This window comes from Perca fluviatilis, chromosome 3 (assembly GCF_010015445.1).
Source record: "Perca fluviatilis chromosome 3, GENO_Pfluv_1.0, whole genome shotgun sequence".
In the NCBI taxonomy this organism is placed as follows: domain Eukaryota; kingdom Metazoa; phylum Chordata; class Actinopteri; order Perciformes; family Percidae; genus Perca; species Perca fluviatilis.
Genome location: NC_053114.1, coordinates 25,627,770 through 25,655,385, shown reverse-complemented (window position 1 = coordinate 25,655,385; position 27,616 = coordinate 25,627,770). Strand labels below are relative to the sequence as shown.

The following is a 27,616-nucleotide window of genomic DNA, read 5'->3' as shown; positions in this document are numbered from 1 at the left end:
CATCCGTTTGTTGCGCTCTGCTGCTGGCATGTGGTGAGAAGAGGTCTCTGCTGAAGTGATCAGCTCTCTCTCTCTCTCTCTCTCTGTCTCTTAACTCATGTTTTCGACTCCTCAGGTTAAAAGATCTTATCTAATTCTTAGCTGGCTTGTTCAGGTGTGTGCAGTGACTGAATCACGTGTGGAGAGCCCCTCCCTCTATGAAATCCGCTGGATCTCATATGGTGGAAGTACCTGCAGCACCTCTATGAAGTCGTCTCCACATGGACCTGACAGATTAAAGTATGGACACGTCATATATGATGAGCAGGCTCATGCTCTCGCGACTATCCACCCTGTTAAGAAGCTTCACAACCAGCAAAAACTTCTCTCGCAAAAGGAAAGGAAGCTCCACTAGCTGTAAGTCACTCTACGGATGTGGTGGAAGTTCCAGCTTATGAACTCATGCTATGTGGTACCCAGGTCTCATTCAGGTCAATGTCCAACATAACCTCATAACCTTTCTAGGCAGAGGAGTACTTCAACCCTGTGTCTCTAAGGATGATGGGAGAAGTACCAGCTGTATGATAAGACAGTGCTGCATCCTGCCAAGGTCATGGAGGAAGTAAACACATAACATATTCTGTCTGTGCTCAAGTATTTGGTTTAAACATCTGTGTTTTAGGCGCCTGCAATATCTTTGTTTACATTGAACTTCAGAGAGTTAGGACGGCACTGCACAATAAATCATCGTGGTTAAACTGTACTGCCTGCTTAATTCTCTCCTCAATTTGGAATTCATTAAATGCTCCTGTGTAATTCATCAAGGTCTCCCAAATCTTCTTCACGTATGTGAAATTAATTGTGCTGCTCCTGAGGACACACTCTTACTGCGCATTACACCTGGCTGGTAATATGTGTAGCTTTTGTTTCCTTTCTGTTGGCCCATTTAGTCCAGTTGTTAAAATGACCATGTTTCACAGTAATGGATTTATTAACAAATAAATGCAAGTTGTTACAGCATGTGGTCCTGGGTTTAAATCTCAGCTCTGTTCTTTTATGTTTTTATGATTTGCCATTGTGATCAGTTGAATTGTGCTGTGTCTTCTTTGGGATAATGTCAATTCAGACAAAGAGAATAAAAGCATTTAGTTACCTAAAATATGTGTTAGACATCAGAATACCACTTGTTTTATGTTTTATGATTATATTCTTCTGGTATACAAAATAATGCTGCATCTGTAAGACAGGTGCATTGACAAATGGCTTTGACTATCACACTTAGCCAGCACAAAATTAATTAAACAAGCCATATTTTGGTCATAGACTTTGGTGCCAAAGTCTGCCACTTTTTCATTTAATTTTGTAAGAATTGTGTAATGTTACTTTTCTATTCATAGTGCACAGTTAATAAACATTAGCGTTCACCCATGGCTTAAACATTCTGTAAGGTCAATTAGGACCACAACCACTGATGAAAGCTACATAACTAATACATAATGTATTTATCATGGTTAGAAAAATGTGATGGTTAGTTCTGCTCAGCTCCACGGAGCATTTCAGAGTCCTTCAGCAAAATTAGCGACTAGCTGGTAAACCTAGTGGAGAATTTAGCAGCTAAAGAGACAGATATTTCCCTCAGAAGTTGGTGGAGCGTAAAAACAGAACTAAAAGGAAAGTGAATATTTGACATGACTTAAAATGAATGATAATGTTCACTATATCAACTTATAGGTGATGATATGTCAGTGTTTTGTTTGTTGTACTGCCCCCAAGCAGCCAAAAATCAATAAATGCAGGTTTAAGGGCAAATAGAAGGTGGTCCTTCACAAAGAAAAAGCTTCTTCTACTACTACTACTATGGGGTTCTTACAAGGGGTTCTGGTGTATTCCCACCACAAATCCACTCTTATTTTGTGCCACTGAGAGCCTTTGGTCAGCTCTGACTTAATGGTTTTCAGTTTAAATTAATTAAATGTTATAAACTGTGATCTTCACTTCTGGTGCTCTGTCTTACTACACATGTAGCTGATGGCTCTCGGTTTGTTGTTGACTGCGATCTAGGGAAAACATTGTTTGTTTATGAATCAGTATACAAGATCATATAGCCCGGTAGGTGCTGTTCATTTGTTCTGTCATTTTAAATGACAGTAATATTACTTCAGTGTGCTAGACATATGACTTTACTAAGTGTATATTTTGAGACTGAATGGCATACTGTGGATACTGTTTGTGTAATATGGGCCTCACTCCTTCTGCATTTTGTCTGTTTGTCTCGAGAATGGGTCAGAGCCTGTTTGATTACCTGCATCCTAAGATATTTCCACAGTCAAGGAGCAGATATCCTCAGCAATAACAGCAGCACAAAAGGAACTCACCAATTCAAAAAGTAATCCACAATAAGAGTGCCTTAGATAATTTCAGTTAATATTTATGCAAACAAACGCAGGATAATTCATCCAAACAACTTACATAATTATTTACCTTAAATTCTAAATCTAAAGTCCTTTCCCCTATGCCTATATTTTGGTACTAGTAGGTATGTATTTGATGTCCTATAGTACAATACAATTATACTGTTATCTAGTTCCACTAGATAGTTACATTTTTTTAATTCTTTATTTCCAGGTGGTCTTTGTCGTGAAGACACATATCAGTCCAAGTTCTTCATGACTGTTCTGGGATGAGACGCTCATTTTTCTGCAGGATGAAGTGCAACCGAAACATGGAAGATGAAGATTTTCTCTCCAGCTGCTGGAAAAAGAATTGTGCTTAGTGCCCACAGTATCCATTGAACCAATAATTTGTGTTCTGTTGATTTATCAAGTCTAATGCTCACACATCAGTGTTGCTTATCATTTTAGAATACACCTGAAAATGTTTTCTTTATCCACAGCAGATTGGAAAGGCTTCTGCACCATTCACAGCACTGGTAACTTAAATAGTTGGCCCCCCACTGAGGTGGATCTGGATGAAAATAACGAGCCAGACAATAGAGATGGCCCGATACAATTTTTTGCTTCCCGATACCGATACCTGAACTTGCGTATCGGCCGATCCGATACTAGTGTGTCATATATTTTATTATGTTTTAACAGCTGTATACTACTATCGCTGTATGTAGTGTGACATTATTTCTATCTTTGTTGTCTGTCTGGCTCAGGTTAAACTCTTTGTGAAACATGAACAAACACAAACAATGAATGCCGTAGAACTTTCTTTTATTATCCAGTTTGACAGTCAGTTATAACGGAAAAAGAACATAAATAAACTACTTTAACATAGATTTTCTTTAGGGCTTTATTACGTGGTATCGGATCGGTGCATAAACTCCAGTACTTCCCGATACCAGCGTTTTAGGCAGTATCGGAGGTGGTATAGGAACATCTCTACCGGACAATGATGGATGTATCTTGAGCTGTCTGGTGGCTATTGGTCGGTTGCATCCTCACACTGGTTCTCAGCCGCCGCAGAATCCCCACAAGGTCAAGCCTGTGGAGTTTGTCATGTCATGCCATTGACGGGAAGTTTGCCTTTGTAGATCAAAGGTGAGTTTTATCACAAAATCAAATCACAAAAAGTTTATGTGACGCCTACACCTCTTATCAATCATGCTACAGATAGTAATGCTTGGATTTCACTTCCTAATCGTTAAATTACCCAACATCACTAAAATATATTGAAAGACAATACATTAAATAATACTCTTTTCTATTTTGTAAGGGGCCACTGCCATTTTGGCTTATTTACCTCAAGAGCTGCTGGGAACTACATTTTACGAATACTTTCATGAAGAATGTAACCAGAATGTCACAGGCAAGGTATGCATCTTACAGAAGGGACAACACTTGATTAACTGTTATTGCTCACATGTACAGTACACAAGGCTCTCTCAAAAACAAGGACTGCTGTCCATGTACAGTGATTACAGTGATTAATGTATGCCAGCCTGATCTGCTCTGGTGGAATTACAGTGGTTTGCTGCAATGGGTGAAAATAGTGTTGTAGTTCATCTTACCTCTGGACACTTCATCCATTACCTGTCCTTGTCCCCCTCTGTCCATGTCCATTTTAAGTGCTGCAAAGAGAGAAGATCAATACAAACTGCTACAAGTTAAAAAATAAAAGATGGCTCATTCATCACACTAAGAAGCCGATGAATCGGTTTGAAAAAGCCTTGGACCAAAGAAGTGGAGTACATTGTCTCTACCAATACTGTAGTAGTGTAAGTAAAACTTACCTTTTCTGGCTTATAATGTATCATGTTGTACCTTCCTGTTGTATGACATTCTTTCTATATTTGCTGTTTCAAGTGTTATATTTAATGGAATATATTTTATTAAGCATTACCAGATTGGGAATAACAAATAACATAGGATTAGTTTTATATGTGTTGTATGTTTATATTGTATTTTTGTAGATATTGTAGTTTACCAAGAGTAAAACTCTATAGCTCTGTGCGGTTGTACTTGACTTAACTCCTCAGGGGACCACTAATGTATGTATACATTTTTACGAAATGTATTTGTAATCTGATACTATGGTGCTTTGTTTTCTGTACCTTTACCGGCATACATTTGCCTTTTTTTGTATCCTAATTACATAACAACGTTCCATGTAATCCGTTGCTCCCCAAGCCTGCTTGTGATCCATTCTGTGTAAGATGTATGATCTGTGTATGATCACTTTTCACTCACTTCATTCCCTTCTTATTCATCACATTAGTGTGATCACTCCTTTCACAGGTCCTAAACTATTAACAGGTTTTACAATTAAGGATTGAATATACAATAATGTTATTTTGATGTATTTAATTGATGATTTTACGTTTAATGTTTTTAACAACAATTTCAAGCTTTGCACAAAAAAAATTCTGACCACAACAGCCTGTGCTCTGCTTAATATCCTGGCTGTGGGAGGAGCATAACATCACCTATCAGATCCAGCCAATGACTACATACCCAATTACAAGATTAAAAGACATCTGAGAGGAGTTCAACTGGATATCATGACATTATGCGTTGATAACTGATTTTCTCCATGACCAGAAAATCACATTTTCCCCAAACTATGTTTAGTAGTTAGGCCACCCAAGAGAATCAAAATCAATATTATCAGTGAAATAAAACCCTGTGAGAAAACAGTGACACCACAAGAGTGCACAGCCAAACCCATCAAGTTAAGATACAATAACATTGTAAATAATAATGTTAATATTAAGTGTTTTACAGATTTTTTTTTTTTTTTCAAAACAGAAAAATAAATTCCTTTGGTCAAGTAAAAAACAAAAACAAAAATAATAGTGAACTCTTCCTTTAAACAGTCTTAAGTCCCTCGTATTCCTTTTTCTACAGTCAACCAGGTTCTTGAGGCTCTAAGGCTGCAATGGAGGTGTCAAGGCAATATGGTTATGGTGCCCCTGGCGCTCCTTGCTGCAGCATGCTGGGAGAAGGACTAGAGGAATAGGAGAGGGGCAGAGGCATTGAAAGAGGACCGGTGTGTCCTCAGACAGCAGGTGAAGGTGCATCAGGGTCAGGCTCGTTGCTGTAGTTGTTGCTGTAGTGATTCGCACTAGGTGGGTGATTAGGTAGGATGTCCAGTTCATCCACTTGAGGGCCAGGGTGCATCACCAGCTGGTCCTGGGGGATGTCTGCTGCTGCTGCCGCCAGGTTAGTGATGGACTTGGACTTGACACACTGGAAGTCCACATGGCGGCTTTTACCCTCTTCCTTCTCCCAGGACATGCGGATAAAGGGCCTCTGGACATAGTTGTAAATGACCTCTGGACGACCTCCTGGTCGTTTTTTGACTTTCTCTTTATATGTAGGGTAGCCTGCCAAAGACAGTGTGGACAAATTATTAGATCAGTTTTTCCTAGTCCTGTTCACCTAGAATACAATAACACCAAAATGATGGGACAAGAGCTAATCATATATAAAAGTAATTTGGACAGCACTCCAATTAATACTTTTTATTGCCACACGGACGTTTCGGGCAAGAGGCCCTTCTTCGGCTTGTTTGAAATTCAGGCAATCTCAAACTACTACAAACACTACACAACCAGCACATCAACTAACATCCCAACAGAGGGAGCCACAACCTATCCAGACACAGTAAGCTACACAAGTCAGAATGATGAGAAAAACACAAATGAAATGAATAAAATTAAAAGACAGGGAAGTCACCAATTCATAAGAAACAAGCAAATTAAATCTCCTCATTCATTCCATTGGGAATGAGGGTGTTAAGTAGGTGTATCTAATTGCCTCCCTTTGGAGAAAGATTCTGTCCCTATTTCTACCTCTCTGTGGCATCTTTACTGTTTCAATGCCCATGTAGTGTGGTTCTGACTGTTAAAGTGCCTGGTCACCGATGATTTCTCATCATGATTACAAATAAAACCCTTGTGTTCACAGATTCTGGTTTGTAACTCTCTTTTTGTTTTCCCAACATAACACAAATGACATTGACATTTAAACAGGTAAACCACAAACTTAGTATTACACGTGATTCTGCCCCTAACCTATAATTTTTTACAAGCGCTAATCAACGAGGAGGTGAAATGCTCAACACACTAATAATGTTTCAGTGCTTAGAAGTAATATATACTCTACTATAATACGACCAGGGTTGGGTTTTGAAGGCTAGATTTATTTTGGATCTAGTTTCAAGTCGGTAAAATACCCAGATAAGACAAGATACTGTTCTGGTATCCAGTAGACAACAAACACATCCAATCCCATACCAAAGAAAATTCACTTTTTAACCAGGTCATAACTTTGGACACTTTAACCTTGTTTCCCTTAACTGATCTTTAAAAATTGGCTAGATGAAGCAGATTTAAACCATCACCATCATCATTAGAGAGTTCAACTTACCTTCAATGCCCAGTCTTATTTTCTTTAATCCTCTCTCCTTTAAAACTGATTTGGCAACATCTCGGTTCTCAATATACTTGAAAAATCTGTACAGTTTTGTGCTGTAGATGACTGCAAAGAGAAGAACCAAAACAACATTTCTTAATCACATATCTGTCTTTTGTATATGTGCAGACCTGTGTGTCTGTCTTTTGTATTAGTGTGTACTCACTCTGTGAATACTCTTCTCCCATTTGTGGTGGATATTCTTCGTCCCAGTCAACCACATCATCATCAGTAAGGACTACAATGTGACATTCCCTCTCTCCGCTCTGGGCACTGGCCACCATCAAAGGCAGAACCATTTCCTCCAGGTAAAACTCAAATTGCCTCCGAGCTCCATCATTAGACAGCTCATGCATCAGGGCACCTGATAATAAAGGAGACTGTATCGGTTAGAAAGTGTTACCCAATTCAAACTGGCTCTCAGAACTCTCCACCACGGGTTAAACTCGTCTAAAGCCTTAGAGGCCATTAATAAAAACCTTGCTACCTGATAGATAGAATAGATGATAGAATACATTTGTCATTTTGCACTTTTTTTGTAAGACTGTAGACTGTGACAACTGACAAGGCAGCCATGCTGTGTCTCTTAAAGCTGACTCAAACTGCCACCGTTAATGGGTAACACACACAGCTTCAGTCCCCCAGAGAAAATACTCACTAAGGTCTCTGCATTTGATGGTGCTGTAGTCAAAGGAGATGCATAGATAGTCACACGCCTCCCGCAACTCAGGGATGGAGATTCCATCAGGACAGCGGATTATCCCAGATTTGTAGTAATCCTGTCAATTAGACAGAAATCACATAGAAGGCAGCCATTTTAAACACTGTGTTAATCCATTAACTCATAATATGAAATGCACATAAAATAATCAAGTGCCCAAACCTAAACACAAGACCAGGTCAAAACCTACAATATGGCATGGTCATTATGCTTAACTGTGGTAAAATTGTTACAGGGATAGTCCGCAGTGGTGTCTATAATGTGAATATACAGTAGATATTAAGTGTTCATCTGTAGTGGTCCCAGTAAGATTTGTTTGTGGTAAACTGAAGTAGCATATCGCATGACATGGTAAAGATTATATTTCTGACAAATAATTGAGGACATGTAATCATGCTATTTCAAACAAGTTATTGTTCTGGAGAACTCATCCAAAGTGTTATTCTCTAATTAATGTTACTTTGTTAAACAGACAAGACCCAGGCTTCAGCCCATGACAATTATGAACCTCAGCTTTAAATGTTGGTATTGGTGAACTGCGGCATTTATTCGTGGACACTACATTTACTACCACCTCACTTCACTGTTTTACTTCACTCTCTGCTCTCTTCAGTGCACAGACGTTAATATATCCACCGGAAACCGAAAGTGAAACTTAAGTTCCATCGTTGCATCGTTTCGTTGTGCTACTTTCAGATGGTTCTAATTCAAAGAGGATTTCTCCTTTCCTCATAATGTGTAAGCCTACTACTTTTTGTTATTTTGAGTTTATCTTTCACCAGCGGCTGAAGCAACGCGAACGGCTGGGAAATGCTGTTAAGCTGACAAGCAATTGTGCCTTTCATACAGCATATGCTGCACCACAGCTCACAATCTGGAGCGACTGTTTCAGTGCCTGGTGTATTTTTTTCTGCGAGCCACAACAAAATCTTGCAAGACAACACACTGATAATCTATCGTAAACTATATAGAAGACATATTATGATATAAATGATCTGGTTTAGAAACTTCTGTAACAGCATCTTACTTTGGAAAAGCATTTTGCCATCTGATAGAAAATTTAGAGCTCCACAAGTTAGACTTTACAGGTTACTGAACTCATTTATACTCAATCGGTCAAACTGTATCAAGATGGGTTCTGACTAGGCCGCCAGGAAATGAGATGTACATGCTAGTTGCTTTAAGACTGTTAATATATGTTGTATGTATGTGTGATACTAAATGTCAAGCAATTAAATAAAATGTGTGCAGCTGAATTTTTTCATGTTGTACTATAGTTTAATGTATTTTTTTCAATTATGAATGTCAAATAGGGTTGGTCTGTGATGCAAGACAAAACGAATCTGACATCATCATCTACCTCACCTTTTCTAAGAAGTCACCAGATGCATCTTTTCCAGGCTACATTTACATTGCTACGTTTTGGTTTAAAAACAAATAGCTATAGCTAGGTTTACACCTCGCATTCACACTGCTCCCTAAACCGGAGAAATTTAAAAACACTTCTGACCCTGTTTTGGAATCTCCGGGGTTGTGTTGCAGTCTCAACGGCCGCAAACGGAGACCTTTGGAAACACCAACACTGATGCCAACGTTTCGCCACCTAATTGGGTCTTATCGGTCATGACATCTTGCTGTCTGAGGTTAAGCTACTAACGTTACCATGGCAACTACCAGCAATGGGAGGAGTATACATGCTGCCTCCTGTTTACCCCGGCACGCTCATGCCCAGTATACGAGAATGTTCACGAGATATGCGGTTTGGGCTTGTTAGTTTAAAGATGCAGTAGGTAAGTCTTATAAAACTAACTTTCTGTCATATTTGCTAAAACTGACCCTATGTTCCAGTAGAACTACATGAATTATGTAAAATAAAAATAAAAAACTCCTCTGGCACCTCCTACAGCCTGTAGTGCCATTGGCAAAATTCCACTGCTCCCGGTTGATTTTCTCCAATCAGGGCCACAGGGGGGTGTCTATCTGCCTGTCAATCACTGCTCAGGCACGTACACGCATATAAGAGCGTTCTCCCCTCCCCCCCGCGCACGAGCTGCAGAAAGGTTTCCCAAAACTCCGGTGAATATTGGAGAGGCTTTTCAGAGGTGCCGTGAGCTGCGGGATTTTAAAGATCTGAAGAACGATGCAGATGTAGCCACATTTCTTCTCGACAGGTAACATAATTACAATGAATGATTTATCTTTCACTTGGTTATTAGTAGTCAAAAGTCCACAAAGCTACGTTGGTGAGGATAATAGTAACGTTTGCACAGCGCTCGGTCTGATATGATGCTGAAATGGCTAACGGTAGCCTGCTAGTTAGCATCGTTTTACTGTTGGTGAGTAAAGTTAACGTTGTGTTAGTGTTTAGTTATTGAACATGTCTGACATGCCGGCAGTTCTGTCAAACTCCGTTGTGTGGGAGGGGCTTAGGAGATGGTTTGGGCTACAGCAGAAAGGGGGGAGGGACTGAGAAGTTGTTGATGTTCAAATTTGTTGGTGAAGTCCTGGATCTTCACAATCTTACCTACTGCAGCTTTAAACAAGGTTAGTTCTTCTACCGGAGCTAAAAACACTTGTGTGCACGGAGATCGCTTTTGGCTCAAAACTCTGCTTAAAGGTCCCATGACTTGGTGCTCTTTGGATGCTTCTATATAGACCTTAGTGGTCCCCTAATACTGTATCTCAAGTCTCTTTCCCGAAATTCAGCCTTGGTGCAGAATTACAGCCACTAGAGCCAGTCCCACAATGAGCTTTCCTTAGTATGTGACATTTTTGTCTCTGTAGCTATTGAGGAGGAGAGAGGGGGGGCAAGGTGGAGGGTGGGGGTGTGGCCTTGACCAACTGCCACGATGTCTCTCTCTCATGAGTGGGCTAAATTCTCTGGGCGAACAAAGCAAAGAAAGGGGGGGTAACCTTGCTCCTTATGACCTAAGGAGCAAGATTCCAGATCGGCCCATCTGACCTTTAATTTTCTCAAAGGCAGAGCACGATACCCAGGGCTCGGTTTACACCTATCGCCATTTCTAGCCACTGGGGGACCATAGGCAGGCTGGGGGAACGCATATTAATGTTAAAAAACCTCATAAAGTGAAATTTTCATGCCATGGGACCTTTAAAAACCAAAACGTAGCAATGCAAATGTAGCCTCACTGTATCATAAAGTAAATCAAACTTTCCTGCAATTAGTCTGATAATAGTTTGAACATATACTATCAGTCGCAAGTTTCTTAGATGCACCTAGCTAAATGTCATGCAGGCAACGTACAACAGCCCTGCTATAAATCCCACCTTCATGTTCAGTTTTTGTTGACACAATCTTAGAGGGGTGTAGCTTTTATTGTTATTTTGAAGACTGTAGTTTGTGATGCTGTTGAACTGTATTGTGTTATACTGTGAGGTGTTTCTAATTTTTAGTCTACCATCATTGATACATCATTGAAACAGAGAAAATGTTAGAGAGAGACTGACCAGAATTGCTCGGAAAACAGTTGAGCTAATGCCCTCAGCCACCTCGTACTCTCCCTTCTCGTTGGGTCGTGTGAAATTATGTTCTCTTCCAGATCCAAACATTCTAAAATCAAGACACAGTGGTTTATTTTCTGAACAACAGAATTTCCATAGCATTTTTATACCTACATTTATATGCATATACATTGAGTACATACATTGCTGCCGATTAGTAAAATACTTTCAGTTATTGTCACAATAATAAATAATGACAGATAATAATGACGGTCAAAGTATACTCTACCTGCCCAACATGGTATTGGGTTGTGCAGTGAAGATGGAAGGATCTACTACAAAGCGTGTGTTGTCAACGATTAGAGTGACTCTTTCTGAGGTCCGAATGTTTCGGTTTCCCACAGTGGCACCTGCTGCTCCCTCCTTGGGATTCTCATAGACAAAAACCATGTCTCCAACTCCCAAGCTCTTGAAGGTGCCTTCAATACTTGACAGGCTGCTGTTGCGACTGCTCACCACCCCGCTGCTGCTGGAGCCGCTGGGAGAGACTCTCTGAGGCCGTGGGCTACTGGGCCTCGATGATGGGCCACCATCTCGTTCACGGTCTACACACAGACAGGCAGAACAATGACTAACAAAAGGACTATTTTCCCTTTTAACTAAAGACACAAACCAAGCAAACATCCCATCAGAAACATTTAACAACTTAATTATTGACATACAGTTAATTTTCTACCATTTTGCAGCTTGATTGGGGTGTTTTAGTATTTTTTTTAATTCTTATTCATGCATGCTTGAGAAATCAGATTTGTGACCATCTTTGGCATGGTGTTTGGTGTTTTAAGCTCCAAACGTCATCTAGGGGTGGTCATGGCGCAGTGGGTATGACACATGCCTTTGGTGTGGGAGCCTGGGTTCGATTCCCACTGCGATACACCAACCAATGTGTCCCTGAGCAAGACACTTAACCCCTAGTTGCTCCAGAGGTGTGCGACCTCTGACATGTATAGCAATTGTAAGTCGCTTTGGATAAAAGCGTCTGCTAAATGACATGTAATGTAATCTTCCAGGCAGCGCTGCATGGAAGGCACTCTACTATGTGACAGTAAGTCGTGTGGTTATGACACAATCGTGACATTCAAATATACCAGCGGCACAATACGTTGTGTTTCTTTAGAAATAAACTATGGACAAATAAAGTCTTTAAACACTGTCAAAGTGACGTAAAAATGAATGGCAGTCAATGGAATGCTAACAGAGAGCTAGGTAGCATCAAATGGCGCCATAGGAGGTATGCGTTGTGGAAAGAGGCTTACCCCCTTGGCAAGAGTTACGGTCGCAGCGCTGCCTTCATTTGTTGGGGCTTAAAACACCATTGAGCCTTTGGCATGCATTTCAGTAGCGGTCCACTGCTAGTAATATCTGATCTAAAACAACCAGACTAAAAAATGGACCCAACTCAGAACATGTGCCTTGTATCTAGAGCTGTACGATATGAGGAAGAATTTTAATTGTGATTATTTTGACTGATAGTGCAATTGCGATATGACTCACGATATTGGAGGGAATGATCATTTTTGTATCATTATTCTCATTTTCATTGACATTTAAAAAAAGAAAAAAGATTATAGTGTGATTTTTGCGAGGATCTGTACCAAACAAAGATTTTTCTTTATGGCAGTTATACACCAACCAGACGGCCAACCGTCGGACTGATCAGTCTCCTGGAGTTGGTCCAAAAAGTGCCACAGAACACACCGAACAGACGAGACGTGATAAGTCTCCATAACAGCAGGCGGCGCTAATCTGTATTGTGGCCCAAAAAATGAAAACCGGCAGCTGATTGGACGAACGCGTCACATGGGTTTTTCTCCGGAAATTCAAAGCCAGACTGTCACGGCGGCTTGTTCAGAATACGATCTCATATTGTACTAAAATAGTTCACTGAAACATGTTTCTGAAAACATTTTAAGAGAGAAATAAGTGCAGTTGCTGAATCTGTCTTCATTTCAGATCAACAAAGGTCAGTTTAAAAGATTTTCGTCAGATTTTGAGAGACGCTCATTTCGCTCGCCATTTCCGGGTGAGTCCCGACTGCTCTGCCTCTGACTGAACATGTCAGGTCGGCCAAAATGAAGGCCGACAGCCCCCCAGACTGACGACGGCACGGAACACACTGAACAGACTCGAGTCGCTGACCTCGCCAGACTGTCCAACGGCCGATTATCGGGTTAGTATGTCAGCGCCTTTAGTCTGTAGGATACAATCAGTTGGCTGGGACATCTCCGCAGCACCACAAAGCGATTTGATTGTGCAGCCCTACTTGTATACAAGCGATCAGACTACAAGCAGTCTTGGTCTAAAACACAAACAGGTGTATTACTGCTAACTTGATCCATTCACAGCCAGAAACATTAGAGATATAAATCATGTCTGAGCTGCAGGTTAATAAATGCAGTCAGCTGTCAACTCAACAGTAGCTGCCAAGAGCTGTGGACCTCTAACATGATATCCATATAAGCCCTCTATTCTTTCCATGCACACTCACCACTGTTGTGTTGGCGGGTGGGTGAGGTGACGTTGCGAATGCAGGGGGTGAGCTGGCCTTCTCTCTCGTGTGAGGAGTCTCTGGAGCGATCGCTGGAGCGGCGGCGGTCACGTGAGCGGTCACAGCCTCCACTGGCACCATGCATGCTCATCTTCCTCTGTTCTGCCTCCACTTGAGATGCTCGGGCCTGACTGCTGCTTTTCAAAACAAAAGCATACTTAACATTCCTCTCTCTTTTTCGCCCAGAAGTTGTTTTTGATTCATATTATGACAGACAGGCACACCCATTTCTGGTAGATAGACTCAAGAGCTTTACAGATGTTGTGCACACCACTTCCGTGCACAGTCGTGTGCACTTGTTGACAAAGTATGATAAACAACAATACATCTGCCAGAACATGGGATAGGTTTCCCTTAAAAGGAGAATTCTGGTAGATTTCAACACGTAGCTCTGTTGTTTGTAAATTTGGAGTGCTGTCAGTAGCGAGAAAAACAAAAACAATCGGTGTTGCCTACACCGTGTTATCCTCCTGCTACAGTTTGCACCCAGGAGGCTGAAACAGGGCAAGTTTTAAACGTGCTTTTATCCTCTTAACATGATCAAAATGTCATTACAAGTGCCTACCCATGTGAAGTGATTCCTTCCGAGTGAACACAGTGAATCTAACTGCAGTAGATGTGAAAGAAATGCACACAAGTTGTGCTAATTCAGCTGTTTAGTTCCAAGCTACGTGTTAAAATCGACCAGAATTCTCCTTTAAACTTTAACAGGGTTTTCACACAGTTTATCTTCATGATCTGGTTTACACACAACTATATTCAACAGTTAAGGGAGTGTAAAAGCTTACACTTTACACAAGGGCCTTAAAACGCATGCAACAACAAGACTTACCACATTCTGTAAGCTTGTGATAAGAATGTGACACACAGACTTAGAATGCAGCTAAGTTGTGTTGCTATCACCTTTGATGTCTTATCTAACACAAAACAAATACTGTATGAGAGATGCCAGAGCTTTAGATCACACAAGAAGTGTGTAATCAAACCTTGTAATTACAGTTACAGAAGGAAGTACACACAGAGTCAAGTGCAAAAAGAATGTAAAAGCACCAGAAGACATAGGATATAGTATAGGAGTCATGTACAACATACAGATAAATAATCTGATACACAGATACTGTATGTTTATAATCTGATATATTTGAAATATCTCTGAGCAATACCTAATCAGTTTTACTTTAATGTCACGATATCCCAGATTATTAATTCACATTTCAAGATACAAATGTGTGACTAATTTAATACAGCATCAGTCCTGTCTCTTAACAGTGATTGACACAAATATGCTGCCATGAACTCTTCCCCGGAGGTCTGGGAATTTTCAGATGGCTCACCTCGAATGCTTGCAGAGTTTGCGAGGTCGGCTTGTTGCGTTTCGTTCCCAGTTTTCGGTGTCACTGGAGTTACTGTCATATGAATGCAGACGTGCTTCCATCACCCAAACAGGGGGGAGTATGGTCTGGATCTTTCAACGTTCATAATCTAGTTGATGGCGAAATCAACAAGTCAGTTCGATCCCCTGATCAGCTCCTTACAAAACTACGGGCTAGCAGCTGTCAGCTAACAAAATAGTTTGTCAATGCTGTCGATTTGATTGTAAACGAAGCTGGGCGACGCGGTTGTCGTTAAATGGTCAGATGAGTTTTACCCATCTCAGAACTAAATCTGGTCAACGTTGCTGTCAGGCTCGGTCAACCTACGATTAGATTAGCTAGCTAGTTTGCTGCGTTAGCATACCTAGCTAGCTAGCTAACATTAGCTGGCGTTGCTAGCGGTACGATACAACACTATAAACATAATATTCTGGGACAGCTGTGTGGCTAGTGGACTTGTCCCAACAGTACTGGCATAAAGGTTGTTATATTCTAGGTAGACATGGCAAAATATAAAGAATAGCTACCTAGTTGGTTACGTTTTCCGTTGTAGTGTAATCCCAATCTTTCACCAGCTAACCAGCCATCTCCCTTCAAAACACTCACCAGGCTGACGTCCGACGTGACGATCGTTTCTTGACGTACTGACGCACTCAAAGATAGCTAGATTAGCTGTCGATAAACTTGCTCATTACATTACTGTAGCGTTGTCTGGAAAGTGAATTGGATTTGAAAATGAAACTGCTTTGAATGTGATCGATTTGTTTTCAACAGCTGGTATTTTTACTATTTCCTAAAAAGGAATCAATTGTTGAATTCTCGCGAGATGTTGCGTGTGGGCGATATGTTTTAGTTTTTTTGTCCACTTGAAAATGTAGCCTGTAGCCTAAGCACATAAGCTACCTATGGCACATACAAAAGCATAAAAAGATACGCCTAAACACATGAGGAAATAAACATGCATCATAGGATATAAACAGCCATGGAGAAAAAGGAAAATTAGAAATTAGACAAATTAAATAATTAAATAGATATGGTTGAAAGTATATATATATTTTTTTAAGATAATTTTTTGGGCATTTTTAGGCCTTTATTGACAGGACAGCTGAAGACATGAAAGGGGAGAGAGAGGGGGGATGACATGCAGCAAAGGGCAGCAGGTCAGAGTCAAACCAGTGGCCGCTGCGACGAGGAGTTAACCTCTATATATGGCCGCCTCTTTCTACCAACTGATCTATCCGGGCACCCGGTTGGAAGTATTTTGCTAGAAGATCTAATTTTCTAAATATGTTTGGATCAAATGATTATATTTACATTTACAGATATAATTGCAATTAATTAAAAAGTGCTGATAATTTTAATCACTACTTTGGAGTATGGTTTCAGAATAGAGTCACGTAGATCAGCTTAGCTCTCACTCTATACAATCAGGAAAAACTCCCCAAAATCCTTACACCTCATGAAATGGAAGAAACCTTTGAACAGGAAATTCAAAAACCATGAAAAAGAGCAGCATATGGGAAATAATAGATAGGTTTAGTATAGGCTATCAGTTATTCAGAGACCTGGTAAATGGGTGGTGGCTGGTGGATGGTAGCTGATAGTTTGTTTCAGAGAAAGCGCTACTACCTAGGGTACAGTATTTTGTCTTTATATAGGCCCAGTGAAGGCAAGAAGACTGTAAAGATCTGAGGGCATGTCAAGAAATGTAGTGGGTTAAAAGGTCCTTGTACAGTAAGATGGGACAAAGTTCTGAATGTGGGCCCATGTGTGTTAAAAGTTGAATGTGGAGCTGAGTCTTTGATAATCACACGGAATTGGTAAGATCAGCATTGGACAATTGGTTTGAAGCAAAATCACCATCAGATAGAATTAAAGTAGGCTAATACACTACAATTTAAACATCATTAATCAAATTATTGGGAGAATTTCAACACAAATTCAGATTGACATGGAATGAAAAATCTATTAAAACCAAGCTGGAAAAAAGAAAAGATTAGAGTAGATCATTATACACATGAGATGGATAGAAAAGCAAGTATTTATTAAATACATTTCTTTTAACTGTTACATCATCATCACCAGACATTGGCTGTTTTATCAAGCAATACGGGAAAAAGGTTTCTTAAAGGCTACAGACAGACAGACAAATGAAAAGGTAACAGAGTTTGTAAATTTGAATAAATGTTACAGATAACTAAACTAATTTCAGATTATTTATCAGGATACACAGTTGAAATTGTCATTTAATTTTAATAATTCAGACTTACAATGTTGTAATATACTGAAACTATAGTTATTTGTATGTAATACAAGACAAGATAATGGAGATACTCCAGACATTTTAGTCAATGAGCATCTCTGTTGAATTTTTGTAGGTTCCAGCTCATAAAGGGACACAGGAAAAGGTGAAGAGCTTATAGTGTTGGGGATATAAACAATGATGAGATGTTTTATGATAATCAGCAAAGAGTGAGGTGAGAGAGTTTAAACAGATATTTTGTAGATGAAATTTGTTGTAGAAGCAGGAGCAGAGGAGAAGCCGACAACCCGGCTCATGCTGTAGTAAAGTACAAGCAAAAAAGATTGTACCAAGACTGGATCACAAATAAATTATTCCTAATCCAAAAAGTAATTACATAAGAGGAAGCCTAATGTGCAAGTGAAACAATAAACAGTACGTGTAAGACTAGCTGTTTACAGTAGTTGGTCCTTATTTACACATTACAATACACAGTAAACAAACTTTATTTGAAATAATTAATTTTGACACCTATAGTAAGAACAGGAGATATTATTTAATCTTATAATAATATATGTAATATAATATATATTATAATATTTAACCTAAAACATTGTGTGTATGAACACTTCTATGATGGCCTGAGATGTTGACTTTAATCGTTGATAGACATTGCAAAAGAATGTAAACAAATTAATTATATTAAAGTTAATTAATAATAAATAAATAAAAACAATAATGATAACACAGAAATAAATAAATAAATAAATAAATAAATAAACAATAAGAAAGACAAACATACAAAATAGTAACAGCTAGAAAAAAAAAGTTTCACTGTCAGATCCACATATTTTGCATGGGGTTTCTGGTGGGTAAAGAAAATTTATTTTTTTTTTTTTTTTTTTTTTTTTTTTAAATAAGTTCCCTGATTATCTATGGGGTTGGGGATTTTTTTTTTAACTTTTCCTGAAGCCAGTCCTGTCTGTCTCCCACTTGTTTGTGTTCTCGAACGTTGTGCATAAGCTGTACCTCACTGATGCTTCTTTTTCTGTAGAAATAGAAATTACCACAAGGAAGAAATCCATCATCAATGAATTATTAATTATAATTATTCACTGTCTATTAGTTATTTTCAAAGTAAAAATGATGATGATATAATGTTATTTCACGACGTTAAGACACATACTAGAAACAGATTTACCTCAGTGGTTTAGCCTCTATGTGTAAACTGGCGAGGAAGAGTATCAGAACCAATGTTTCCAAGTACCTCAATGAAAACATGTTGAGTAACTGAAACAAATTAAGTAAAATAGTGTTAGAATACGTATTTCTTTTCCTCCCAATATAACACTTAGTTTTTTTTAAAATCATATCCAATTGTACATTGACTAAATATTCTACTACTGATCCACTATCATGCCATTCTTACCAGATTTTCTGTCCTAATATCCAGGAAAAAGTATGGCAGGTTTTGTTGATAGTACTATCAGTGCGGCAAAGAAGTCAAACTTGTTGATCAGTCTTTCGTGCAAGGAAGGTGCTCTCCTTTATATACAGCATAGCCCTCCCCTGGTCATCAATGAGCCATTTTCCCTGTTGATGTTGATGTCACTTTTCCAATGCATCGATGGGGACAGGCATCTGCATGACACCACCTCCACCACCACTCACTACTAACTCATCTTTCAACACCTCTGCAAAGTGCCCTGTTCGTCACACTGTTTTTAAACTTGTTACATTTTCACTCTTCATGCTGAATAATGAGAGTATTGTGTGTCGGATGAAACACTGTGTGAAACAAACCTCTTTATTGATCTCTAAGTAGATAGGTCTCATGCAGTGGGACTGCAGTGAAAACATATACTCTTTGAAATGGCAATGACTGTCAAGCTTAATTTATTAGCAATGCAATTTATTTTATGGTTCACCTCATGCAAGCATCTAAAGGTCGTGTAGAAGTGCAACTCGGCCAGCCTGAAGGGAATGAAGCAAAGAGACAAATCCAGTGCTGATTAACAGCTATTCTCAAACACAGAAACTCACAGAAGAGATAGCCATGGCTATTTAGTGCAGGATGTTCGAGTCAGGAGACTGCACCTGCTCTCTGACTGAATCTCTGCAAAGTACACTTTCCACATTTTCTGTCAATGACAAAGTCTCTCTGTAGAACCTGTCAATGTTGGTTCAACTGTGGAAAAGTTACAGGCATCTGGTCTTTATAAAATGTAAAGAAGAACTGGTTATTCTTATTTTGATTTAAACAAAACACCATCAAAGGTCTATTAAACCGTTTTTGGAGCCAAATTTGAAATTCCTCAGCTGTATGATGCACACATGTTTGTCTGTGTTTAAACTTGCAGTATGAATGTGGATTTCCACAGTGATCCCACTTGTAATTTCAAACATGATATCATTAAAAATGAGTTGTATTGACATTTGAAAAAAAAAAAAGCTTTGAGAAACATACAGTAAATTATTCTTTTTAAATGTGTAAAGCAGTGTTGCAGTTATATGATGTATGGGTTGTGGATAACCTTGTCATAGTGTCACAAGGTGCATGAGGTAACCACGAAAGACATTTTCTAAATGTGGCAAAGGAATGGCTATGCCATGACTGGAGGAATAGGTGCCACAGAAGGACCTATATCTTTCTGTCATTAAACTCCCCTGCACAATATGCTATGTATTTACGTGTGTGTGTGTGTGTGTGTGTGTGTGTGTGTGTGTGTGTGTGTGTGTGTGTGTGTGTGTGTGTCCTCTAGCAATTATGCACATTTTAAGTTATATTATTTCTTTTTGGGGGGGTGTTCATTTTACTTTTCCTTTAAATTGATGATTTAACTTCCAAATCATTAAATACTTTTTATAATGCAGCAGTTCACTCTTTTTTTTTTAATCTCATATTCAAGTGTTATTACTTATTTTGATTGCTGTGTTAAAGTCCTTCTATATTACCACATCACTAGAATTTATCATTATCCTATATGTCGATATCTTAATTTAGTGTCAGACTTACTATCTTAGTAAAGAATATCCACATTTGCCCCATGTAACATCACCAATCTTCCACAGAAATAAATATAAAGTGTAAGGATGTTATAACACCTGGCTCAGACTGGTCCTCCTCTAGGAGAAACAAAAGGGTAAAGTACATGTACGTCCATATAGTTGATGCTGACCACTGTCTTTAGCAGCTCTCTCCATCGTGCACTAGACAGCCTGAGCACTCAGCCCCACCTGTGGTTTCAACTAGGCTAGATGTTTTGTACATGTGTAGTATACTCAAGTGAGTTGCTCTCATTACCTCATGCGGTCACAATGTGAGCCATCTCAGTCATGGTATGCAGCTGGTGTGCAAGAGGACTTGACAGGTATTGATGGGAGAGAATTGCACGCAAATCATTAACTTGGGTCACCCCCAAGTCACAAAGAAAGTAATGCACATAAAAATGACTCATCGCTTTGATCTATATATATATAAGTGTATTGGCTGTAAATAGGCTGCCTCTATAAATATTTGGGTTTTGAAAGCTCTCATTGATTTTCATATGGTTATATTTACCAGACTTCCTGGTCATTTAATGTTTTGCCATGCCTGTTGTGTTGTGTATAAATAAATGATTTTAGAAAGTAAATAACAGTTTCATTCATTTTAATCCAATGTGTGAGATGTGTTTTCTGAATGTATGCACATTTTTTATATATCCAGTGAGGAAAAGATTAATTTATCTGGCCTCTGTATGTTTATATAAGGTCTTATTATATTGAAGGACACCACCACTATATAATGCTTTCCCAGAAATCTTTTTTCATGAAATGAGGTCACCTCACTTGAAGATATCATGTAACGAAACAGGATATATTTAGATTGTCGACATCATCCCACCTTTGCTCGTGAAACCAAACTAACACATAGGATACATATCTAAATCCAACTGCTTGGACAACAATTATGAAATTTATGAGGGGGGTAGAATCCAGTGCAGCAATAAATCTTTAAGATGTGTGTGCATCCAAGTCCTCTTGGGGCTATTCAACAGTTTCTTTGCCAAACCAAATGTTTTTATTCTTCCTTGAAATATGTTTGCAGAGATATGCCAGTCTTGTCAGTGTCATTTTATGTGGATACCCACACTCACATCAATCTATCACATACTTTTGCAATGTCTATCTGACTACCCGGCACAGGTGGTGGTGGTGTCAAATTAGTAGTTAGTATCTCTTCACTGTTGTGCACATGAAGAAAGAGCCCAACAGGACAGGGCCAGCAGCAAACTGGTCAGTTTTTCATCATCATTCTTTTGACAACATGATAATTATCAATATAATAATCTCTAATTAACTCCCTAACATAATAGCCCTCTTTTTCTTTAAAGCAACACTAGAGAACTTTTCCCGCTTCGGTCCTCCTACAGGTTGGAAGCGAAATTGTCCATTACATTACATTATGCAAGTTTGCCAGATCGGGTAGCGGATCTGTAGTTCGAATGAACTGGACAATGTAATGTGTAATGGACAATTCCGCTTCCAACCTGTAGGGGGACTGAAGCGGGAAAAGTTACCTAGTGTTGCTTTAAAGTTTTTGTCCGTAAGATTTGAGTTAGGTTGTTTCTAGCGGCAGCTTTGGTGGTAAGATGTTATTGCAGGCAGGTGTCGAATGTGTGATGTTGGTAGATTGGCAGCTCTAACCTGCGCGATGCCATCACATGCTTCAGTCCCTTCAGTCCACGCAGATAGCAGTTTAGTCTAAGATGAGCTAATGACCTAAGAGCTAATACATCTATGAAGATACGGGCCGCGTGGGGATACGCACAGTCGTGGAGATGATAGAGCCGGAAAGGAAGCGGCTAGCTAACGTGGCTAATTGTGCTAACACGGTCAACAGTGCTAACGCAGCTAGCGGGATTACTTAACGAGGCAATCGAGGTGCGATGTTTTCCACAGTGAAGTCGTCTTGTCTGCATTAGCACTGTTGCCCATATTAGCACGGTTAGCCACCTAGCGTTAAGGCGTCGATATACTTGCTTTTAACTACGCGTACGCAAGATGGCTGCTACGCGTATCCTGCGTTCCTTTGGCACGTAGATTGTGCACGTCTTGAGAAATAACGCTACGTGTCCTCAAGATGCAATTCAGCACATGAACGTGGGGGCAGTATATCATCTGACAGGCAGGTCAGCAGCTGTTCCATATTCCAGCCCAGGAGGTGGCTTCCAGTGTTGGCCAGGGATGATATGGCCCTGATCTGCCCCCTAGTGGGTATACGTTTAATCCTTCAGGTACACACAAAGTAAGCAGGCAAGTATGTGAACAATGCTGTTCGCGCCACTGCAGCTTGTCTATGTGTCACATTTTTAAAGAGCTAGAATATCTGGGCCTTTAGCATTCAATCTAACCAAAAAAACTTGAGGCCATACACAATTTGCGCCATATATTTATAAAATAAAGGGGGTTGTTGTTGGTGCTTTTGCCTTCTCCCGAAGGTAGCAACACGAGCTGGCCCGAAGCCCGAGGTGGGAATGGGTGAGCAGGTCCGGGATGGCAAGTGGTGGTCCTAACATTATGCCCAAAGCTCTCCGCGGGCCAGCAGTGCTGCCGAACCCGTTGGCAGTGCCCTGACTGGCTGTGGAGATGAGAGCCCAGCTGCTCCGATGCTTTACGGCTGGCTTCAAGCTTGGCTGTCATTTCCTGAATGTTCGTCCCAAAAAGCGACTCCGAAAGAGGGTGGTTCATTACAGGGAGGACGGACCAAGCGTCAGGTATCCGTGTCCCACCTGAGCTGCACACATCGACTGGCTGTAGCTGATGCCAGAGGTTGACATGTGATCTCAGCCAGCATCAGCTCGGTCCTCTTGTGGGTGTGGGAGTTTAGTTTTTTGTTTACTGTTATTTGGACTTGAAGTTGAATGGTCTTCTTTCTCTGTCTGTTGTGAGTCAGCAGTAATGAAATGTTTAACGCACCGTTCCTTCGCACCTTTCCTCGTCAGAAGTTCCCAGTACAATGGAACGCAGAATTTAAGTGGCAGTGACAAGCTCCACCTGGGACAGAAGGGGAGACCAACTCATGCTGACTGACGTAAATAGCGTCCCTAACTGTGCCCTCCATTTAAATTTAGGGCGGGATAGTCGCAACAGACACTCAGATTGTATTACTTGCCAAAGCAGCAAATACAAGCACTTTCATCAGTGGGTCATGTTTTAACTCACTTTTTGATAGATAGGTACTTTCTAGACAATTAACTACATGAAAATCTTACAGACAATAACTTTAAAGGGGAACTAGCAATTTTACACATTAAAGTTTGTTTATAATTCTTGGGGAGTACTATATGTTTTGTATTTTATTAGTTTATTTGTCAGGGACCATGCACAGTTCAGGCCCTGTACCAGAGTTAGCTATACAGCTAATTTACATCTGTGGTCCCTGGTCAAGGGAGATAAAAGGACAATATAGACAATACAGACAATACTATCAAAACAGATAAAAACTTAACAAACAACATGTGACAAGCATTACTCATTACCAAAATACAAATATACATTCCATGTTATAAAAAGATCAATGATCACATAGTTGATTCGCCTTTAGCCAAGTCTTTAAGGACATTTTAAAACTGCTGAGACTTGCACAATCTCTAATGTGAAGTGGAATTAAGTTCCATTTTTCTACTACAGTAAATGAAATGCTGATTGACCAAATGTAGTCTTCCTAAATTGAGTGTAACAGTCACCTCTTACAGAAGCCCTGGTGACCCTTACATTATCTCTGCAAAATGACACACATTGCTTGAGTGGCAATATGTGAAAAACAGAGAGAACTGTGTAAAATCTATGATGTCACTTCTGTCAGTGTGGAATAAAAAATCTGATATCTCTGGTTTGCTGCATCGATAGGGGAGTGTGATTTTTTTTTCTCCATCAAATGGAAATATTCTAGATGTCTTGTGCCAAAGGTTACACATTTCCCTAAAATTCAGCCTGACATAGTTGGCATTTTTGGACAATTTTAGAGGAGTAGCATTGTTAACAATGGCAGTACATTGATAATATAGTGTTGGGGGCATTTTACATGCCATTTAACCAACAATATAAATGATCTCCACCAGCCTGAGATGTCAAACAGTCATAAAAATTTGTCTTGGACATTTTGTTACTTTTTTACTTTCTGAAACATATTTTTCCACAACTGCACATCAGAATTTTAGCTTTCATCCACAAGAGGTCGCTGTGATCCAACAGTTCAGTTGAAAAGACAACACTCCACTATGATTCCTCTTTAAACAGGTTGTTATTAAAATACTTTCATGAAAAGACTTCTAGAATGAATGTGTCTATAACTACACGTTACACGAGTTTATTCTCTGCACTTCAACAGGCGATTAAAAAGTGATAAAGCAGGACAACATGAAAACACAGAAAGGGGTTATAAAATAATGAAAGCAGTCCGACAGTACAATAACAATAAAAACAAGGGCAGAAACAAATAATGACAATCTAAACTTAAGTTAAGACTTGATTCTGGCCCAGGAGAATCATGTTATCTACAGCCACTGAATTTAATATCAGGCTGTCAAGGGCTATTTGACCCACTGTGTGGAGACCTTTAAAATTACCCTTAAAATCATTGACTCTATTGGAAGGTTTTGATGATTTGTAAGAAATACATAAGATTCTCATCTTATGTATCACCTTACTGCAGTCAGCCTTAATTACTTTACTATGCAACCTTTTTATTGCTCAATCCAAGTCTGTATTTGTACCATTTTCTATAACTGTGCACAAATAGTTTTGGTCAACAGCAGCTGTGCCTTCAGTGGTCAATGTGTGAATGTGTCTTTTGTACATTGCATTTGCTCTTGATAATAGTCTGCATTTTTACCAACAACAGACCAATCCAAATTAGTGTGCCATGCCTGCAGACATAAAGACATGTGTGGCAAGGCAGGTTTATTTGTATTGCATCTTTTCACAAAAAGGCATTTCAAAGGGCTTTACATAAGACAGGAAAGACATGAAGAAAAGACAAAAGAAAAACAAAACAATATTTAAAAAAAACACATATAACCTACATAGGACTTCAACAAGAGTAAAATAAATAAAGAGCAAAAAACAACAAACATTAAGCTAAAAATAATCTAAAGTAGAAGAAAACAAATTAAACAGTGGGATGAAAATTAGTGCTGCTACAGTGCAGTGCAAGATATGAATAAATAGTCAAACAGAAAGATTTTAAGAGAACTGAGAGTTGGAGCAGATCTCTGGGAGTTTGCTCCAGATATGTGGTTCATAAAAACTGAATACTGCATCTCCATGTTTAGCTTTGACTCTGGCTGACCCGTACAGGATGATCTGAGAGGTCTGCACAGTTCAAAACGTAGCAGCAGATCAGAAATTTATTTTGGACCTAAACCATTCAGTGCTTCATAAACCAACAGTAGTATTTTAAAATCAATTATTTAGCAAAAAGGAAGTCAGTGTTAAGATCTGAGAACTAGACTCTGGTCTTAGTGAGGACTTAGTGTTTTGAATCCACTACAGCTGTTTTTTTATTGACTTTTGTAAAGACAGCGCTACGGTCAGGCCCACTGAAGATAAATGCAATGCAAGTTTTTTCTAAATCCTGCTTAGACATAAATCATTTATTTCTTGATATATTCTTAAGGTGATAGTAGGCTGATTTTGGAATTGTCTTAATGTGGATGTTAAAATGTAGGTCTGAGTCCACGAAGACCAAGATTTCTGGCCTGGCTTGTGATCTTAAACATTAGTGATTGAAGGTGAGCACAGACTTTTTAATCCTTCTTTGGGTGCAAAGGCAATTATTTCTGCTTTCTTTAACTGGAGAAAATGTTGGCTTGTTTGGGACCAAGGTGGTGATATTGTTATATAAATCTGTGTGTCATCTGCATAATTATGGTAAGATATTCTGTTGTTTTCGATGGGAGCATGTTGATTTTGAACAGAAGAGGCCCGAGAATGGAGCCTTGGGGAATTCCACATATCATTTTTGTATGATCGGATGTATAATTGCTGATCTACACAAACTAGTCCCTCTCCTTCAAATATGATTCAAACCCGTTTATCTAAGTGCCAGTAAGTCAAACCCAGTTTTCCAGTCTACCTATTTACAGTATATGTTGTTGTAGGCAGCACTAAGATCTGATAATATCAATAACCTTAAAAGAGCAGTATCTGTAGTGGAGACGAAATACTGACTGGAAAACATCAAAACAATAATTTAGGGCCAAGAGCTGTTGAAAAACAGCACTTGATTTTAAAAGAACATTGAAATGTAGAATAAAAAGTAGAAATACAAACTCTATACCTGGTATGGGGACTGAGCTTTTGAGACCCAAGCAAAGGGCGGGTGTGGAAGAGGAAGCCTGAACGAATCATTCAATGGTGTTTTCAGTGATATACTGTTTTCTAATAATCTCTGATTAAACATGTGTGTGAAATTGCTTGTATAACAGTGTAAATGTGCTGTCCCCTTAAAATAACTCAACACACAGCCATTAATGTCTAAACGGAATTAAAAATAGACCCCCATCATCACATGCCCTTCACCATACCTAGAGATTGGCATGGGGTACTTTCCATCAGATCATCTCTCAATGCAAATCAAACCAGCTATTAGGGTAACCGACATAAAACCATGCCAATCTCTAGGTATGGTGAAGGGTATGTGATGATGTGGGGCTATTTTAATTCCAAAGGCCAAGGGAACTTTATCAGGATGCATAGTATCCTGGATCCATGAAATAACTGGCCTTTAAAAATAAAAATCTGCCTGCCTCTATGGGAATTTAACATAGGGGTGTACTCACTTTTGTTGCCAGCGGTTTAGACATTAATGGCTGTGTGTTAAGTTATTTTGAGGGGACAGCACATTTACACTGTTATACAAGCTGTACACTTAATACTTTACATTGTAGCAAAGTGTAATTTCTTTAGTGTTGTCCCATTAAAAGATATAATGAAATATTTACTAAAATGTGAGGGGTGTACTCACTTTTGTGAGATACTGTATATGATTTATATTTACATACACTGTAGTTAGTGATTAGCTTCTGCAAAGAGGGTGAAAAACTAGATGATAAAACAATCTTTTTTCTCAAATAGACTACCCAACAGTTCCCTTAAATGTGGTCTGGTAAGTGTAAAACGGTAGGTAGGAAAGTGCTTGAATCATGTGGGTTAAGCAGTGTCTGCTTTGAGATGACATAAACAGCACTATTGTCTTGGGTACAAGCAGTGCAAAAACAGAAATACTACAGTACTATACTGGCATCCACTTTATTATTAAGTGGA

General features: G+C 39.3%; 2 protein-coding genes across 8 annotated transcripts; one reads left to right on the top strand and one right to left on the bottom strand.

Annotated features, from left to right (window-relative positions):
- Positions 1-299: 299 nt before the first annotated feature.
- arntl1b (aryl hydrocarbon receptor nuclear translocator-like 1b) lies at positions 300-4,136 on the top strand. The gene is given in 12 exon segments (XM_039796131.1): positions 300-396; positions 2,005-2,110; positions 2,257-2,288; positions 2,291-2,381; positions 2,623-2,744; positions 2,873-2,960; positions 3,368-3,484; positions 3,486-3,523; positions 3,700-3,774; positions 3,777-3,797; positions 4,053-4,093; positions 4,095-4,136. Coding segments are annotated over 12 exon segments (870 nt in total).
- A 636-nt stretch (positions 4,137-4,772) lies between these two features.
- btbd10b (BTB (POZ) domain containing 10b) lies at positions 4,773-15,857 on the bottom strand. Of its 7 annotated transcripts, none has more exons than XM_039795590.1 (9): positions 15,591-15,857; positions 15,025-15,172; positions 13,631-13,827; positions 11,372-11,687; positions 11,089-11,191; positions 7,558-7,678; positions 7,066-7,263; positions 6,855-6,965; positions 4,773-5,809 (listed from the first exon to the last, which is right to left on the bottom strand). In XM_039795590.1, exons 2-9 carry the CDS (start codon positions 15,123-15,125, stop codon positions 5,481-5,483), a joined length of 1,476 nt encoding a protein of 491 aa, XP_039651524.1. In that variant the 5' UTR covers positions 15,126-15,172; positions 15,591-15,857; the 3' UTR covers positions 4,773-5,480. The 7 variants fall into 7 exon arrangements, with proteins under 7 accessions (XP_039651524.1, XP_039651526.1, XP_039651525.1 ...); XM_039795592.1 differs by having other exon boundaries at positions 13,631-13,824; XM_039795591.1 differs by having other exon boundaries at positions 15,670-15,857.
- Between the last annotated feature and the right edge of the window lie 11,759 nt (positions 15,858-27,616).

What these genes read in the sequence shown, in the direction of transcription:
- btbd10b (XM_039795590.1), bottom strand. Translation starts at nt 15,125, where the DNA reads ATGGAAGCACGTCTGCATTCATATGACAGTAACTCCAGTGACACCGAA. An exon ending in CATCAAATGCAGAGACCTTA is followed by an intron (nt 7,264 to 7,557) that starts GTGAGTATTTTC and finishes CTTTATTATCAG; the next exon opens with GTGCCCTGATGCATGAGCTG. An exon ending in AATAAGACTGGGCATTGAAG is followed by an intron (nt 5,810 to 6,854) that starts GTAAGTTGAACT and finishes TGTCTTTGGCAG; the next exon opens with GCTACCCTACATATAAAGAG.